An 18,994-nucleotide genomic window follows, 5' to 3' on the forward strand; every position below is an offset into this window, starting at 1 on the left:
CAGCTTTCTTTTCCTTTTTGTTGTCATAGTGTTTTGGCAGAGCTCAGGGTCTCTTTGCCGTATACTATATCAGTAGCTTTTTCTCAAAGTGGAATAAACCAAATGTGAAGGAAAGGCCTTTAATATTTTACTGCTTCTACCATTTAAAAGGCTTCACAGGTTTAAAAGTTACAGGCGCTGATACCGGATCAGTTCCAGTCCTGCAATGTGTGATAGGCTCACACAAAAAATAAAAATTGGATTTGCCACGATATGTTAATCAGATATGTTTTGCTTCACCTTGAAGTTCCAAACTGAGCTTCATACAGAACCTGAGGGATAACTGATGCCATTCAGACAATGAGTTTTTAGGCCAACAACATTTTCAAATGCCTCGCTGCAGCAAACAACTGATGAGATAAGCCGAGTGCTAATCCGTGTCTATGTGAATATGTGTGTGTGTGTGTGTGTGTGCCTGATTGTGAGAAGCCCACAAGTAAAACTCACTGGGCGAGATATAGCAGGACTTCTGACGTCAGCAAAATGAAACAAGCATGCCAGTGTGTTGAACTTCATTGTGCCCTGTGTGAGGCTTGCCAGCGAAAACAGAACAGAACTAAACTGGACTTACATCAGTGCTATTCAAAGCACTCCATTATGCCCTTATCACAGCCCTCAGTGAAACCACAGGGTGTGTTTGTAATACATGATGTTCTTTTGATACAGGAGGGAGCACAGTTTCCGTTTTCAATAGTGCCAAGTTAAATGAATACCTATAATGTTGGATTGTTAATTGTTCTCTGACTTCACTGATGGCTAATTGGTCAGGAATGTGGAAATTAACAAATTATTGGGATGGATGAGGTTTGATTTGCTGTATTGGACATTGTGTTTGAGGCTGTGCAGTTGCTTTATTCAGATGCCAGACATGTTGATATTTTGCTCACATAGCCAAAAAAATTCTCTAGTACGGATGGATTGGGACTGGGTTAGTTTTCTTTAAACTGTTTTTTATTTTTGCCATGGCTACATATTCACATTTTATTTTGTTGTTTTGGTTTGTTTTTAGGAGTGATTTCATGATGAACATTAATCATAGGGATTTTTACTTTACAGTCATTTAAATCACTAAAACAGCAAAGCCTCAATCTGCTCCTATAGTCTCATGACTTTTGAAATGAAAGGCCGCTGCTTTCTGTTTCCCTGAATGACGTAAATGATGCTGGCGATATAATTCCACACAATCTTGTGAGACAGGGGCAGTTAAGCAGAAAACATTTAGATGTGGTGGAAAGTAACTAAGAACATCTACTCAATTACTATACTGATTTATACAATACATGCCTAGTCCATTTGAAATTACTGTACTCTACTACTTTGTACTTTTTAATGTACATTTAGTTGACAGCTATAAAATCCAATATTTGTACAAAATATGTACAATACTAGTTATTTAAGATCCACTAGAATCATTTATCCTCTAAAGTTCTCACATTGGTTTTATTTAAATCTCAGTTTGAGGCCCAAAGAGGTAAAATTATTAAAAAACAAAAACAAAAGAGATTAGAAAAACGTCAAAAAGTGAACTAAAATTTGTATCGCAGATTGTTTTGTTGTTTTTCTTCTTACCAACCTCATAAATCAGCTTAGATGTATCGTTCGCCCTTACGAGGGAGTCACTATAGCAAAACACACTGCTGCTTTTCCATGCATCAGTATTAGAAATCTAATCTAATATATAATGTATAATATTTAAGTTATAGTGTTTTTTTCCTGCAGAATTAGTACAGAATAAAATAATATGACTTTTACTGTGCCTAAATGTTCACACGTAGTTCACACACCCATATTACTTGTGGTGTTTGTGCGTGCTTAACACACACTTATTACAGCTTGTTGTTATTACAGCTGCTGACCTCTCGGTGACAGTGATGTCAGCACAGTCTTGAGTTTCTACCCCGGCTGTTTTTGCTGAACCCGTGTTCTCTTCTCAGTTTGTCTTCTCACGCCAGGAGCCGGCTCCGGTCAGTGGAAACCGGGGCCTGCGGAGAAAAAAGCTCCTTCATGTCCACAGAAAAATCACAACAAATGGTTTTGAGCAGAAGTTGGGGGGTTAAACTGTTTGTTGACTTCTTAGCTCATCCAGACAGGAAGATAATCAATTATTGAGCCTCTTTTTAACACGTGTCCATCCAAAAGCTTACGTATGATTTTTCTTCATGTTCACACACACACACAAGTTTATGCACACATAACAGTAACAGAAAGCTTTCTGCTGCTTCTGAGTGGTATCAAGACAAACAGTCAGCATTTGGCTCTGGGAACCTGTTCTTACTGTGGGAGCTCTGCCCTGTCCACAGACTGGAATGTGCTTACATGGTTGGAAAACTCAAACCGAGGAGGGAGCAGATAGAGACAGATGTGCAAAAGAAGAGAAGGAGAGGCAGAGATGGAGGAAAAACAAGTTTGAGAAGACTGAAGAAGGGTGAAAAGCAACAGATGAACGGCTTCATTAAGCAGATTTATCAAGTCTGAGCAAAACAAAACACTGAAGCGTCGGAAAACAATGAGCAGAGTATTGGCAGAATGAATAAAGACTTACAGGAAATAATTCTCAAAGGGGAAAGGGAGAGGCATGGAGAAAATAAGAAGGAAACATGGCCAAGAAAGTATAAAAGAGTTGAGCCAGAGGAAACCTGCAGTGAGATAAGGAGCTGAATTTGTAGTGGAGTGGAAGAGGCAGGGTGTTGGAAGTCGCACCTCAGTGAGGGCTCTTTTACAAACTTGGGGCCGGTGCCCTGTGTTTCCATCCTACTTGTGAAGTGAACTGTACAGTCTGTCCTACATAGCACCAGCCAGCACACTGGAGAGTGACTCAGCAGTGTAATTTTGACATTTTCGCTTTAGATTTGAAGCACTTACGTCCACGGGGGTACAATTGATTTTCAAGATGACGCCTCGAAATGAGTTTGTTATGCGTTATATTGGATTCATCTTACTGTGCACTCTCCACATGAGTGCCCTATAGTTACAGTGCAGAAAATACAACCATGTTCTTATTGGGCAGCTGCACATTTGAGCCACCCTTACCAACCCAGCCTCCCACACTCCAAAACACACACACGAGAATACACAGAGCATCACAGACATTACACCTGAGCCAGGCTAATGCAAACAAATCATAAAGATGTGGGACACTAATTTGATGGTGTTGACTGATAATGTCAACGCAGTGTTTGTTCCTCAGGATCCGTCGTTTACATCACACGAGTTGGAGACACGTTGGTGTGTTGTTCATGTGTTTTGAATGGTCCGTTGACACGTAACTATATGAGAAAATTACCCCTAATTATCACTTGATTTATTAGCTCAGTAAACATTGTAAACATGAGTTTATGGTCACACTCGCTGGTTTCAAGTCTTCTTCAGTACAGCGTGATGTTCTTTTAGTAAATCCTGGTCCCGTTTGGAGTAAAATAAACGATAAAGCAGAGGATGCTTGAGGGCGGGGCCAAACCTGAGGCTTCAAATCTGTAGTCCAAATAGGTCCAATAGGTGACGTCGCACCGATTATGTCTGTGGTCACACCTGTGACACCCAACTGGCAAACAAATCTCTTCCCCCTCGTTTATGAAGGGACTCCGATGCCAACACAAGAACTGAACAAGCAGGTTATAAAGTTTATGCGGAGCCTCTTTTTTCTAATTTTATGCTCCATGCTCATTCAAAAAAATCTATACAATTTAAGTCTAGTCCATCGTGTTCTCCTTGAATATTTCCTCATGAAAGAAACGAGATGGTTACTAATGAGATATATATTATTTATCAGCTCTCTCTCTCTCTCTGGCGGACTCCTTGCAGCGCTCATTTTGTTTGTCCTCTAATTAGACGTTCCAATAAGAGGCGAGGGAATCCTTTTCTCAAGCCAAGAGGAACAGCGTGACCTGATAGAGACGAGGTGCGAGCAGACATCAGTGGCCTCAGTTCAGACTCACCTAAGTGTGAGGCTGAGGTTGTTCTCTTCAACTCTCACGTCATGAATCATGCAGGGGCGACGGTTAAAAGACATATAAATCTGTCTGTCCTCACCTTGAGAGATAACGTCTGAGACGGCGTATTCCCCTCTACTCGTGTATCGTTACATACTGTGCTTGGCAGTGCTGTATCAGCCCTCGCAGGAAGTGGGTTACCAGTGGCTACGGGAGAGCTCAGATTCCAGACACGTGCGGAGAGACCTCTCGGTGGTCTCGTCTTATCTGAGAAACACTCGATGCAGTCCAAATACAGCAGATGTGCTTCAGCATTTCTTTGTTTTCTGCATGCCGTGTGCAGAGTGGTGTGTGTGTGTGTGTGTGTGTGTGTGTGTGTGTGTGTGTGTGTGTGTGTGTGTGTGTGTGTGTCCACTGTAAACATCGCACGCCAGAAAGGGTGAGCAATTTAGCATGAGGTCACATGTTTGTCAGCTTTCATGGCAAGCATGTGCTAGAGTGTTTTAGGGCTGTATTTATTAAAGGGCGTGCTAATTGCCGAGTGCAGACGCAGCCTCTCCAACTATGCAGAGGCATCTCTCTAATTAATTAAGATTGTCTATTAAAATGATGTCACTTTCTTGGAGTCCTGCTCGTCAAGTGAGAGAGCTAAGATGAAGCTTTGTGGCATCAATATTGGTATTATTTAAAAAAACGAAATTGTCCAATAGTTTTTAAATAAATAACATGGCAGCAATGGTTTTCCTATTGTTTGAACTTCTACCTCTAGACGGTGAATACCAGCCACATTTGTTGTTATTTTATTGAATCAGTCAGAGGGATTTTCTACATAACCTACTTTCTTAAAATATACAAAAATGTGACCTAACTTGCTTTATATGCCAGTTGTCTGGGCCCTTTCACAACACGCACTGGCTCTCAGATCAGTATCAGCATTATTGGCAAATGCTCAATAGATGGAATACTGAGTGTGTGTGTGTGTGTGTGTGTGTGTGTGTGTGTGTGTGTGTGTGTGTGTGTGTGTGTGTGTGTGTGTGTGTGTGTGTGTGTGTGTGTGTGTGTGCCCTGTGGTCTTCTCAGCTGACTCTATGATTCTGCTCTGCAGCGATGTACAGCAGGCTCTAGTTTGGGCTTTAATCAGCGTCCACATGACTCCACATGTGCACCACGTGTACTCATTAAGATTTTTGGAGCAGACAGGGCTGTGTACACCGGCGCTGGAGTGGGGCTGTAAGAAGTGGTTCATTAAACAGCTCCCGAGGCCCGCTCCCGGCTCCACTACACCACCGCTCTCTCCTTACTGCCCCGCTGCAGAAACACTGCAACAAGTGAGGATTACACTGCTGTGCTGTTTATCCCCCCAGAAACTAGATCAAACACGAAGCGTGAATGAAACTTTAAAATGCACAAAGTAATAAATGCGTGTGTACAAAGAATACAGCAGGTATTATGAGCTCCATCGAGGGTACTATAAGTAAGATGAATGCTTATCAACTGTATTTTATCGTAGTCATTATGTGAATATCATGGTCCTCATTTATATACACTTTTACATTCACTCACACATTCACACACCGACGGCGGGGTCAACCACGCAGGGCGACAGCCAGCTCATCCGGAACAATTAGGGTGAAACGTCTTGCTCAGAGACGCCAGGCACTCAGCTAGGAGGAGCCGGGGTCAAACCAGCAATCTTGCAGTTAGCAGCCAACCCGCTCTACCTCCTGAGCTAATGCCCCCCATATATATGTCTCACATGCTGCCTTTGTTTTTATACTATTTATCTATTTTTTATACTAGATGTTACATTTTGTGGACGGCAAAAGAAGAATGTCATTGTACAGGGAAACATGTTTCTTTACTATGCATATAAACCTTTGAATCTTGATAACATTTAGATGTATTTTGCTTAAATGTGATGTTCTATATATAGTTTTTTTTCATGCTCTTGTGTGGTTATTTTGTGCTCCAGAGGTGCCGCTGGTCCTCTACCTGTTCCTGCTCGTCTCCTTGGTGTGGTTGTGGGCAGGACTCCATATGGGCTACCGGTACCTGTGGATGCTCATCCTCTACGTCATCTTCAACTGCCTGCTGGTGAGCTCATTGACTTGTTCATCTAATTGCTTGCTCACTTGTCTAATGATTTATTTGTCCATGTATACAGATATTGTATTCACACACACACACAATCAACAGCAGTGTCTCCCGTCTGCTCTGCCAGCACAGGGCCGTGCACTGTTTGTTTTGTCGACCTATAGAATGAGAGTGCTTCATCCCACTTTGAAGCCCTGCTTTGATGTGTTGGCCGAGGCAGAGCACGGAGAACCTGGAGAGAGAGGCAGGGTTATCAGTGTGTCACATCTCTCTGAAGCCTCTCACTGCCAACTCTCTCTCTCTCGGCCTCCACTTGTGCCTTTCTCTCTGTCTGTTTTTGTGTTCTCTCTCTCAATTTGCTTTCAGAGGAGATGCAAGATAACCCTTTCATCAAATATCACTTCACAGCTGCACCCTCCCACATTTACACTGCTCTCTTCTATAACTTATATAACAGACAGTAATCAATTACTATGGGTTGAACTCAGCTCAGACGTCTGGTTTCACAATTTGATAGTGATTTCTATCAGATAATTCATTTCTCCGTGGTCAAATCTGTAATGCGGTCCAAGACTCACTGTATCGATGTGAAGATGACATAAGTGTGCGTTCCTATAGTTTATAGGAAATGCCTTACAGCATAATTAATCAATTATGTCTTCTCTGCTCCCCCCCCCCCGACCTCGCTCTCTTGGCACAATAGGCTCTTTTCTTCTTTCATGTCTACTCTATAAACGTTGTGGTCTCTTCTGAGAGACGCCATCCATCTGTAAAGTGTGCCGTGGCAGGTCTGTGGTAACCGGCGGTGATATGTGGCATCCACATGCCAAAGACGACGGTGTTGCACCAAAGTAAACGTCTCCCGTTGGTCAAGTAACTAATGAAGAGAAGCGATGTCATCGGCGACCGTCGATGTCACCGTTAGCACTGAGCGCCAGTGGAGTTTGTCTCACTCTGTGACATCACATGGGCAGCTTCCCCAGCTGATCAATAGTGTGATGGTCCTCTTTAAAGCGGTCATTGGTTATATAACTAAGGTTTTAAATTACAGGATTTTAATACGACAGATTCTTCTTTGTCCTGAGGGATTAAAGAACCATTAATGTCTTACCTTCCTAAATGAAATCTTCTTTGATTGATGCCGGTTTGTTCCAGCCTCAAGCTTCATTCATATTTTGACTGAGGTGAAATTGCCTTAATCTCATAGGCAGCTTCGGATAAAAGTCCTTCTGTTCTCTCTGTAATGACCTGAATGTGTTCCTGTCTCTGATTCGGCCCACGAGGCATCCCGGTGTTCAGCATCCCGGTGTTCAGCACCCAAATAACATACAGACATCCACGTTATCACATATAAAACACCCGTCCCTGCTGCCTCTGTGGCAATCACTTACACTTCTCCAGAGAGGGGAGTAATACAAGAGAAAAGGACTTCATGCCAGCCTTATAGATTGCCTTCCATTACATCAAGTTTGCCCTTCAGGCGGGACAAATTCTGGTTAACCCTCACAGCCAACTTTTCAAACTCAGCATTCACTAAAAGAAAAAAAAATGGACTATGGCAATTGATTTTTAAGCCTGGCTCTTACGTTGCAACCTCAAAGCTCAGACTAAAAGTGGAGCCTGTGGGATTTGCTGTTGATCTGCGGTAGGCATAAGGAAGGATCCATCAGAGTGGAACAGACAGGTAGAGAGCCCCCAAACCCAGAGCGTGTCCACGGACATTGATGAGCAGTAAACACACTCGTCTGACCCAGTTTTCACAAAGCACCCCTTTGCCACGATGCTGGGTGATGACGGAGATGCTGTCGCCATGTGCACGCAAGCTTAATTCATTTAGCTGTGAAGGTGAAAGGCATTGCAGTAAGAGACATTTTGTGTCCTTCAGGGACTGAATTAAAGTTTGTTGAAAGCAAATGTGCTTCTCATCAAACACACGGTACACCTTGAACTGTAATTAGATCATGTCGGGAGGACTGATAACAGCTGCAGGCCTTCAAAGATATGGAAGACGTTCATTTCATGTTCCAGGACGTTCTGATTAAAGAGATGTCTAAAAAAAAATGTTGCAAAAGAAGACTTTTATTGACAAATATCCCCTTTCCAGATCTGTAGATTTCATGTCTGCCTGTTGTACAGACAGGTGGTGCGTAATGACGTTTATTATTCCACTAGCTGCTTATTAAAACACGCTATCTTATCCTTTTTTACGCTGTCGTTTGCCTTTTGTTCTCTGCCTTGAGGTCGGAAGTGGTTACACAGAGTATAGTAGAGCAGTTGTTGTTGTTGTTGTTCCCCTCATGCCGTGAATTTTCCATTAGGAGAATTTTCCGTGTTTACCTTGGTGTTGTTATTGATGTGGTTGTGTGGCACATTTCCCAACAGCTGATTACTGAACACTTTTTAAACAGCCGCAGATGTCAGCGCTGTGCACAGCTGTGTTTGTGTTGCAGCTCACGGATTATGCTTATTGAGCAGCGCGTTCGTAGAAAGCAACCTTTAGTCTCCGGCGGGGTTTTGGGTGATGAAGTTTGCAGATAATCAGGAACTTTGGACACACTTTTTTTTATTTCTTATTTCTTCCATCCCTCGTTTTTTTCCATTACACCCCACTGTTGCTGTGGATCCACATCTGTGCCAGATCAGACTGAATTAGATGACAGTAATCGAATCACCGCAGCAACACCCCTCATTATCTCCTGCTGCGGCGGCTCCTCTGCCGGTAAACCTTATATCATCGTATCGTCACAGTCAGACGTCCACAGCAGGGAAACGGCACCATGCTCCATTACAATTCAATTCCGCCGCGCGTTCTCATTCAACCTTTGTACTCGCCTATAAATAGTACACAGGATATGTGCGTTATTATGGAGAAGGAGACACACGGCCCACGCACATCCACACACATGCAATCAGCTGTGTGTGGAGCCTGCAGATAATTGGGATTTGGGGGGGGAAATGGATCCGTTGCTTTTATGAGAACAGGAAATTATTCCCACAAAACACGAATATTGCAAACAAGTGTGACACTGTTACCAAAAACATCATCATCACTCTCACATGAGTGAGAAAATAGGACTTTTATTTCCCTCGGATTACTTTTTCTGAAGTTATTAGATATTTAGTAAAATCTCGTACATACACCTGATCCTCCTAAGGGGCCATCCAGACGAAGCAAAACAAACTTTTTTTTCTCCATTTTGCCTTGGCGTCATTTCAACTGGATGTTTCTATGGCAACACGTGAGAGTTACGGCTAATCTCCGCCCGACCACCCGATCAATAAACACCCATAAGATGACAATTTGGCCCGTATAAATAAAACCAACAATAAGCACCAACAGCCGTCACCCTAATGACCTTGACGAGGCGTTCTCATACGTTGGGATGGATTAATTAGACATATAAATGCCTACATTCATGGGAAGTTAGCTAGCGTTTGTTTGTTAGCTTGTTAGCTAGTTTGTTCATAATAAAGTAGCATATCTGCGACTTTTTTCCCCGGAATATCCCCCGGAATATCCCCCCTCTCTCGGCTCCGTTTTTTGTTCATACAGCGGCCCTGATACGCCGTCGTACAGACGAGCAGAATATCTGCTACGAGCACGGGGGCCGCCGTTGTTGTTACGAGACGTTGCGGGGGAAGAAGTCAGGCTCGAGGGTCAAGGAGCGGGGCGATGACGTCAGCGTATTTTCGTCATCGCATTTCGTTTTCGTCTAGACGGCGAAAACGAACACGAAACGGAGGGGTGCCGTTTTTTTCTTTTCCACCCTGAGAGCTGGTTTCAAAAAAGTGCGTTTTCACGCCACGAAAACGCCGGATTCGTATGGACGGAAGAGCGAAACACACAAGACTTCTGTGTTTACGCACCGAAAACGTTTTCGTGTGGACAGGCCCTCACATTCTTGCCCTTAAATATTCCTGCTCATATTCCCCTCTTTGCTTTCTCTTGATCCCAGCCCTCCCCCCTCGACCCCACCACCTTCTCCGTCCTCCTCGCTCTCCTTATGTTCTGTGATTTCCATCTCTAAAGACGTGGCCTCTCCAGTGATCAGGGAACACTTACATAACAGGCCTACGGTAGTAAAGCCTGTTCCTCAGGCTGCACAGCCCGCTAATGACCTGTGCTTATCACCCACAGCCCTGTTGTGATGGAGCCACAGTAATGGATGGCAACGTACACACCCATACTCGAACACACAGCTGGCTGCCTTTATTCAGCGCTTTATGTTTTCACACACGGGAGGTTCAGAACTCCTTAAACATCACACACATTTCACACAAATGAAAAAAAAAGTTTGATCACAGCTCTTGAACCCTGAAAGGTTCCACTGATACATTTCTCATTCTGAAGCTCACACATCCTCAACGGCACATTAATGCACGTATCCATATAATGTGGATGTACAGCACTAGTTGTGTAACTGACTCTGAGTTAAAGACCTGTTTTATCTATGTCTTATAGCTGGTTTTACAGTGCACCCATAAACGCACACTTTTCCAGTTCCGGTTCCTGTCGTAATGTCGATCGTAACCGTCAGCGTTGATTGCAATCCGTCAGTATCCCTCGTTTAGTTTCCCATCCTTCGTTATTCTGCTGTCCGATCTGCCCGTTTCGGGTCTGTTCAACATAAAACAGATGCGTGTGGTTTGGTAATGTGCAGCTTAATGGTTTGAATCCAAAATCACTCACTGAAGTCGGGGATTTAAAGGCTTAATCTGTTTTGGGGCAGTTTGGGAAGTTCCTCCCCGCAGAGCACTTGTTGAAAACGAAGCCCGACATATTGAGACTTGTCTCTTTGCTAACAAGGCAACTAAATGAATCTGGGTTTTATTGATTTGTCATTAGCATATCTAAAGACCATGTGCTGGGTCGCATTCACACATACAACATGTGCCCTGCTCTCTCGTGCGTTCCATCTCTGTCATCGCCCGCCGACGGGTGTCGTGAAATACGGGACGGCCCTGTGGTATTTGACGCTCCGGTGTTTTGGGGTAATTCACAGCCCGGTGCCGCTGACCGAGACGATACGGTAATGACGAGGAAGTGGAGGAAGCGGCAATACCAGGGTGCCAATGAGGTCATGGCACAGCGGTGAAGTAATCCTCCATTCATCACGCTGGAGGAGATACCGCCGCTAATAATTGCTCAATAGGGAATCCTGATACAGTATGACTTGATATAGCTTATTTATATGTTATCATTTTAAGGCAAGCCTGGCAGCGGCACAGATCCTTTAGGAAGAGATGAATCCAGCACTGTTTGCAGACTCCATGTCTGAAACGGGCTTTATATCGATCCCATGATACCGAGGAGCTCTGAAAGTGGAGCAGAGCTGTGGAGAATGTTCTAAATGCTGCTTCCCCCCCCTTCTTTCCCTACAGGGCCTGTATGTGTTTGCTGTGTACTTTGTCATGCACAACCAGCTGTGTTGGCCCACTAAAGCCAGTTACACAGTGGAGATGAGCGGCCATGACAGTCCTGACTCGACCTACCAGGGAGGGGGGCCCACCACCGTCGGGGGCGACATCAGTAAATCAACTCAGAATCTCATCAGCGCCATGGAGGAGGTACACACACACACACACACTTTACACACTCGATCATATGGATTTACCGTATTGATCGTTCTGTAATCTAATGCTTTGCATTTTTATTTAGTTACAGATCACTTCATGTTCTGCTGTCAACCATATCCTGGATATGGAAAATGATGTTTTTTTTTCTCCACTGGTTATTAAAATATCTATCTCATGAACCTTTTTCATTCAACCTGTCAACAGGTTGGGATGCTGCTTTTTATTTGTGCGACGTTTTGTCTGCACTCACTTTTGGTTTCACCTCTAAATCATTTAGATTCTCCTCCAGTCATTTTAATGAATCCGGCTGAGCTGACAGTTTGTTTCCAGACGGTGCACTTGATGTTCTTTGCGGCGTAATTGCGTTAAGCGTTGTCATAACTTATAGGAATGATTGTATGCAGCTGGTTGGAAGATATCATTAGAATCTTTACCTTCCCTCCCTGTGTTCCACCTTCTCTCTAAGTCAGTTCCACTCTTTCCCATGCCCTCTTTCCCATGGCTCTATTTGCCCATTCCTGGTCCGCCTTCACACGTCTCTCACGTCAGAGGAGCGTGACTCCGCAGAGAGCCTTCGTACTCGCTCAGACACTCGTAGCCTCTCGGCCCGTCTGCTTCAGACCGGCTCACATTATGTGTGTGTGTGAGCTCCTCTTGCGACCTTTCTGTCGGATCGGCACATCGCAGGCAAGCACCCGAAACATACTGTGTGTGCTTTTGTAGTGAGTGTCCTCGGCAACTTTGTCCCTGAAGAATACCCTATAAGGTCTGAGCTGGTGAGATGGAGAGGAAGGAGAAGAAAGGGGGCAGGTTTAACTTCATTACTCCTGGGAACCCCCCCTCTCTCTCTCTCTCTCTCTCTGCTTCGATCCTCCACACATAGGAATCCAGTAATCTTGTTTTATTCATGAGAGCACACTCCTGCGTCTCTCAGATTTGGCTACAGCCCAGCGAGGGAAAATAAGAGCGCAGATCGAGAGCGTTGAGATGAGTGACAATTTGTGCCAGTGGATCGGTAGAAAGGGAATTGAAATGAGATAAGAACAGGGATATGAGCATGTAATTTGAGGGTTGAATGGCTTATTGAAAGGGGTTTGAATCACCCGCTCACTGCTTTCCCCTCAAAGTGGATGTGACATATGTGAGGTGCCTGGTGGCGCTTAATTCACCTCACCGGGACGCTCTGTACCGGTTACAGCCCCGACAGGCCTCGGAAGTACAACACACACTTCCATGCATGTTCTTGGACAGATAAGACATTCATAATAAAGGAGTGGAAAACAAGGATTCATGTGGTCATTGTGGTGAAGAGAGCACACATAACGTGATATTCTTTTGTTGCCGTCCTCTCTTTTTTCTGTCCAATCAGGAGACGGGACTAAATACTACCTGTGGACTAAATGAAAGGCTTTCATCCGTCTCACTATTAACGTAATATATATCCATGTTGGTCTGATTGAGTGTGAAACCCGAAACCCAGCGACCTTGCCGTCACCCCGTGGACCCGCTGTGACCCTGTGCGTTGGCCTTAACCCTTCGGGGTGCTGGGACAACATGCACTCTGCCTGACCCTAACTCATCACAGACGTGATTGCAGGCTGACAGATGCAGCCATTCTCTGAATTAAGAGAGCGTGTGTGTTGATGAGGAGAACGGTTGACCTAATTTTGCCCTGCGTTCATGTTAAGTTAATGTTTTTTGGCTTTAATGCACATGAAAGTTGCAAATTACTTGTAAATTATTTTGAAAAAGTGCTATATTACTCTGCTGCTATCAAGGAAATATCTCATAAATAGTTAAAAATCAAGGATTTTCAGTTTTTGTCACCGTCATGCATTTTCCAGTTTTATTAAGTGAAGGTTTAAGATGATTTATTATCCCAAACATTGCATTCAAAGACATTTTAATGGACGCTCTCGGCTAATAGTGACAATAATGCATGCCCGTTGTGTTTGTGCTCATGATGGATGTATGTGTCAGGTGTCAGCAGACTGGGAGCGAGCGTCGCTGCAGCCCGGCAGTCAGCCCGGCAGTGTGTTTAAAGCCAGCCCTGTGATGGGGACGTACACCACCGAGGGAGGCTTCATCAACACCAACCTCGTCACGGCAGACGAGGAGTCGCAGGAGTTTGACGACCTTATATTTGCCTTAAAAACTGGTGAGAATCCCACCAACACACAGAGATGTACTCTACAGTCTTAGTGTTTATGTTGTGTTTCTCTTACAGTCAGTTCCAGAATGATATTGTTATTCTACCTCAAACAGCCTCAAAACTTAATTTAGTTTTCTCGCTTCCTTTTGTTCACTTGAATTAGAATCCAGCCTTCTGAATGAAAATGATGTGATGCAACCAAAAATGTATATGATATTTAAGTTTTATAGAACGTTGGTTTTAGTTTGTTATTTCATTTCACCTACTTTTAAGCAGAAAAGTCATATTGAGCTTTAATTGATTACACAGCAATTAAAAACACATGACAGGAACACAATATATTGAATTTCTTCTTCAGTATCAATAGTTTTGACTTGGCAGGTATGGAGTTCACATTCCTAAGAGCTTCCCTTCTAGTGTTTTTATTTCTTGTATAAAATAATCTCATTTGTCAGAAATAGAAACATTTTAAACATTGAAGGAAAAACAACATCTTTCATAAAAAGGCACAAACCTGGCTGAAAGCCAAGAAGAGAGTGAAGTGATTCAACTTTTGCCTTTGGTGGTTCTGTGTGTGTGTGTGTGTGTGTGTGTGTGTGTGTGTGTGTGTGTGTGTGTGTGTGTGTGTGTGTGTGTGTGTGTGTGTGTGTGTGTGTGTGTGTGTGTGTGTGTGTGTGTGTGTGTGTGTGTGTGTGTGTGTGGGTATTCATACACACACACACAGTATCTGTAACATCTATTAGCATGGGCCGTGCTTAGTCATTCTTCTGCTTACCCTAAATCTCTCTGCTGCCATGGAAACCATTCTTCCTCTGTTGCCATCAATGTTTAATGAGCTGAGGGCCCAAACTGCTCGCTGATATATCACCAACAGACACACTCAGGCAGTCCTCTCCTCACTCTTTGAAATTACAGAGTAATTGCTTCACAGTGTCTGAATAAGAATCAGGCCCAGCTGGACAACCGCCAACAGCAGCCTGGGTCCTCCGGGACGCTGCTCTGCTGCTAATGTGAGACACTGTGGTCTGTGGACTCCGCTGGACTAATTACACACCTGAAACACGACGTTGTGATGCAACGATGCTTACGTAAATCTAATTTTAAAATCTGCCGTAGCCTCAAATTTAGAACTTCCATCTTTTTTTATTCAGCCGTCGGGCAGCGTGCCAGCAAAGGTCCATGCATCGCTAAGTGTGAGCCTTATTACTCCTCAAATTAGGTCAGCATTATCCCTTTAATAGGGGAAAAAGTATTTTGGTATTTATTGACTGGGATGCCGGTGAAGATGTAATTTGCTGTAATGAAATCGGTGTTTCAAAAATGAAGAGAGAGGCGTGCAGCAGTTCCATTACAACCTGATGAATAATCCTGCCTGCGTGGAGATTTCTCTGGGATTTAGGTGAAAATCCACATGATTGTTCTTGTTTAGCTTCAGCTCCGGAAATGAATCTGAGTCTGCGACGCCTTAAAGCTGCAGGTTTCTTACATTCAAGAACAACACAAGACAATAAAAGGATATATATGAGATATATACATATGTATATGTATATATATATATATATATATATATATATATATATATATATGTAATGGCGTCCTGAGCAGAGAATGAAGTGACACTCGGGCTGGCTGCACGTGCATGTTAGTGCATGTTAGTGCATGTTAGTGCATGTTAGTGCATGTTAGTGCGTGTTAGTGCATGTTAGTGCGTGTTTGTGCATGTTAGTGCATGTTAGTGCGTGTTTGTGCATGTTAGTGCATGTTAGTGCGTGTTTGTGCATGTTAGTGCATGTTAGTGCGTGTTTGTGCATGTTAGTGCATGTTAGTGCGTGTTTTACCAGATGTCTTTGTTTGCAGGAGAGCTAGCTTATAATTACATGGATTTAGGTCACTACGAATATTAAATTAAAATAAACTAAGTCACTCATTAGCCTAATAGGCAAGATGTTTATCCTCTTGGTTGCTCCGTGTTCTTACTGTCACCTGACACAGTCCATAAAAGGGTACGTTTATGACGTTGTTCAGGGACGTGTTGGTCTGAGATGCTGGTGCTCCAGTGTGACACCTGCATAGAAACATTAATAGTGGGAAATACTGTTTGGTGCTCATCCCTGGATTTGATTCCTCCTGCTGAAGAAAATGAATGAATCACTGATCATTTAGCAATGCATCCGATGGCTTTGAGCCCGTTACAGCGGCAGAGCTGTGGGTTGATTTAGCTTTGCAGAGACTTTAAAAATAAATCACGAAAATTCCCATGAATCTTTGCTTTGCTAAGGCCTCACAGAGTCTGTTCGGGTCCCTCTGTGCAGCGTCGGCCTATATGCAGCGGCACTCGATATCTGCGAACCTACACGCCAGAAAAACAAAATTTGACACCATGGAGATGAGCCAATGTTAAAGTCCTTCTAGCAGGTGTGACTTTGAGAGAGCTACGGGTGTTAATTTATGTGGATTAGGCCCGGCGGCTAGTGTTACGTTTAGGTAAAAAGCTAGCCTCGTACGCTCTAATTGACTGTGTGGTGACAGCGTGAATCAGGCCCGGAGTCGTGTGTTGCTCCCAGTCGGGTAAACTGACAGTTGTTGCCGTGAGACGTTTGTCTGTGATCCGCTCTCGTCCCGACCCCTTCTGGTGTTGGTTCAACCTGAAAGAGCCTCGGGGCTGCAGCAAACAAGACTGGGGAGTTAGTCAAACTGCAGCAGTGGGGAGTAATTGTTTGTATTACTCGGTGTATCAAAGATTTCAAGCAGTCAAATCAGGTCTCATGGCCTCAAGAAAACCTCTGATCTTTACTTTGTGGAAGATAAAATGCTTGGATTTCATTAAAAACTCAAACTTAATTTGTAGTCACAAGGACATTCTTCCATTTCCCACCTTTGACCTCTGAACTCCTCTTTCACACCGAGCGTATCGCCTGGTTTCATCTCAACCAGTCAGTCAGCAGTAAAGATAATACACTAATCAGAATTATATAATCGGGCACCACCTGACGGGGGTCAGCGAGTGGCGCTGTAATGAGGGTCTTCACACTCCATTTGCTGGTGAACCATTAACATACGCACACACACACACACACACACCTACTCCAGTGCGTCTGAGGGCCGGTGGGTGACGTGTTGGCTCGGCTGTGGACGGGCAAGATTTTTCTTATCACTCGGTGTCAGACGGAGCCGATACCGCACGAAGCAGCATCGGTCTGGACGCTACTTATGTCACAGTCACACGGCTGTTGGGTAACGATCAGGAAAAGGAAGCATGAAAGAGCCAACTTTATTCACTGACATCACTCGAATATATTTTTAAAATGCAACACGTCACTTACCCGAATACTGAACGTCCTGGACTTTAACTGGTGTGAACGCAGACAACAACCTTTATCGAGACAGAGGGAGATATTCAGTGTCTGACATTTAGAAATATAAAAAATAGGAACCATAACACACAAAAAAAAGTGAATCATATGAACAAACTATCAGTGCTTTTTATTTAGGAAAAGAAAAGAGAAGTCACACCGAGGCTGCATAACTGTATAAATGTGTTATCTAATAATCTCAGCTTCATTAATCTCTTCAATAATTGCTGGATCCACACAGAAACTCTTGTCTTTTCACTTTAATACACTGAACCTTGGAAGTTCTCTTGCAAACAAACACAACAAATAGCACTGAGAGAGTTTCATAACCCTCTTGGTGGAGGTAATTATAATTAATGTTGGACACATATAGTAGATATTACATGCCCTGATGGACTGAAACATTTACACATATGTATGAATGTAAATGCTGTATGATTGACCCTTTGACCCTTTGTTTTACTGCCTTATTTCACTCTTACATAAGGGTCCGTCCTTCCGCTCCAAGTACTAATCATCGCCACGAGACACATGGCGTGTGACAAATGTGTTGATAATCATACGTTGTGTGAACTGATGATGTATATTAGGTCGTCTCCTGTAATACGTGTAAATGTACATCACATAAAGAATAACTAGAATGTCTGTGTGTTTCAGGGACCGGCCTTAACGTGAGCGATAACGAGTCCATCCCTGGAAGCCACGACGGAGGGAGCATCAGCAACTCCCAGATAGTGGAGCTGAGACGGATCCCCATCGCCGACACTCACCTCTAACACAGAACCCACCAGCTCTGTTCTTAATACCAGGAAGAAAATACAGCGCAGTATTTTTATACTATAAAATGCTTTTGCACTAAAACACCCTTTTTTGAATAGAACATTTTCATATAGATGTTTGATACTGTATGTCATTTTTTTTACTGTACATCTGTTTTCATATATATATATGTACCTATAAATGTTTTAGTAAATTAATTTTTTAAGAGTCCTTTATGGAGTTTTTTTCTGTATGTATATTTTGATTTTTTTTTTTTTATCTAGTAAATAAGATATAGCCAGATGTGCCCCAAGCAGAACCGCTGCTGCCGAGGATGGAACTTGTGTAACATTGTTAATAAATGATTTACCATATATTATACATTCGTATGCACTGATTCCACTTTTACTGCCTCGTAAGATGTCCAAAAGTCAGCTTAATGATGGTGTACATTTTCTGACGGTTATGTAAATGAGTCACGGTGGGGTCAGGGGTCACACCCTCACGGAGGATGGATTGTGTCAATGATCGCTGCAGAGTGGGAATTTCACAAACTGGTGCAGGAGACGTCTGATTTCTCTGCAGAGAACGACGAATCAGAAAATAAAATAAATGTGCAGATCAGAGGTGGAGAATGTTTATGAATTATATGAACTCTTCAGCCATATTTGAATCCATTTTACTTAAATCCACGCGTTTAAAGGCTTTGATCTGTCTGAATCATCGGCGGGTGTCATCGTACACGCAAATGCCCCACTTTTAAATGTTTACGGCAGCTTTGAACCTCGTGGAATCTAAAGTCTACTCGACCCTTGCACCGACCTTTAACCTCTGTCTGCCATCAACCTGACTTCAGAGCTCGGTTACTAGAGGCTGTTACTTTTACTGCTCACGAAAGTCCAAGAATTTGTCATTTGCTAAAGAAAGCAATAAAAAAAAGGAGCCACATCCATCTGTCCATCTGTTGACGCCATCGTTTGATGATCACAGCCCAGGTTCATCGGTTGAGGTCGCGATCTCAACCCATAATGAGTTGACTACTTGAAGATATTTTGACACTAAGGAACCTTCTAGGAAACGGTGCGTCTCCA

General features: G+C 43.4%; 1 protein-coding gene across 1 annotated transcript in view; it reads left to right on the forward strand.

Moving 5' to 3' along the window:
- Window positions 1-18,230, forward strand: part of adgrv1 (adhesion G protein-coupled receptor V1) — a 97,759-nt gene extending 79,529 nt beyond the window's left edge. Inside the window, exons 93-96 of the mRNA XM_084025728.1 lie at window positions 5,941-6,062; window positions 11,445-11,630; window positions 13,620-13,797; window positions 17,802-18,230. Of these exons, the coding sequence (XP_083881854.1) occupies window positions 5,941-6,062; window positions 11,445-11,630; window positions 13,620-13,797; window positions 17,802-17,920 (605 nt within the window). The 3' untranslated portion in view covers window positions 17,921-18,230. The remainder of the gene's footprint in view (window positions 1-5,940; window positions 6,063-11,444; window positions 11,631-13,619; window positions 13,798-17,801) is intronic.
- The last annotated feature ends 764 nt before the right edge of the window (window positions 18,231-18,994 follow it).

Source organism: Eutrigla gurnardus (assembly GCF_963514095.1).
Source record: "Eutrigla gurnardus genome assembly, chromosome: 13".
In the NCBI taxonomy this organism is placed as follows: domain Eukaryota; kingdom Metazoa; phylum Chordata; class Actinopteri; order Perciformes; family Triglidae; genus Eutrigla; species Eutrigla gurnardus.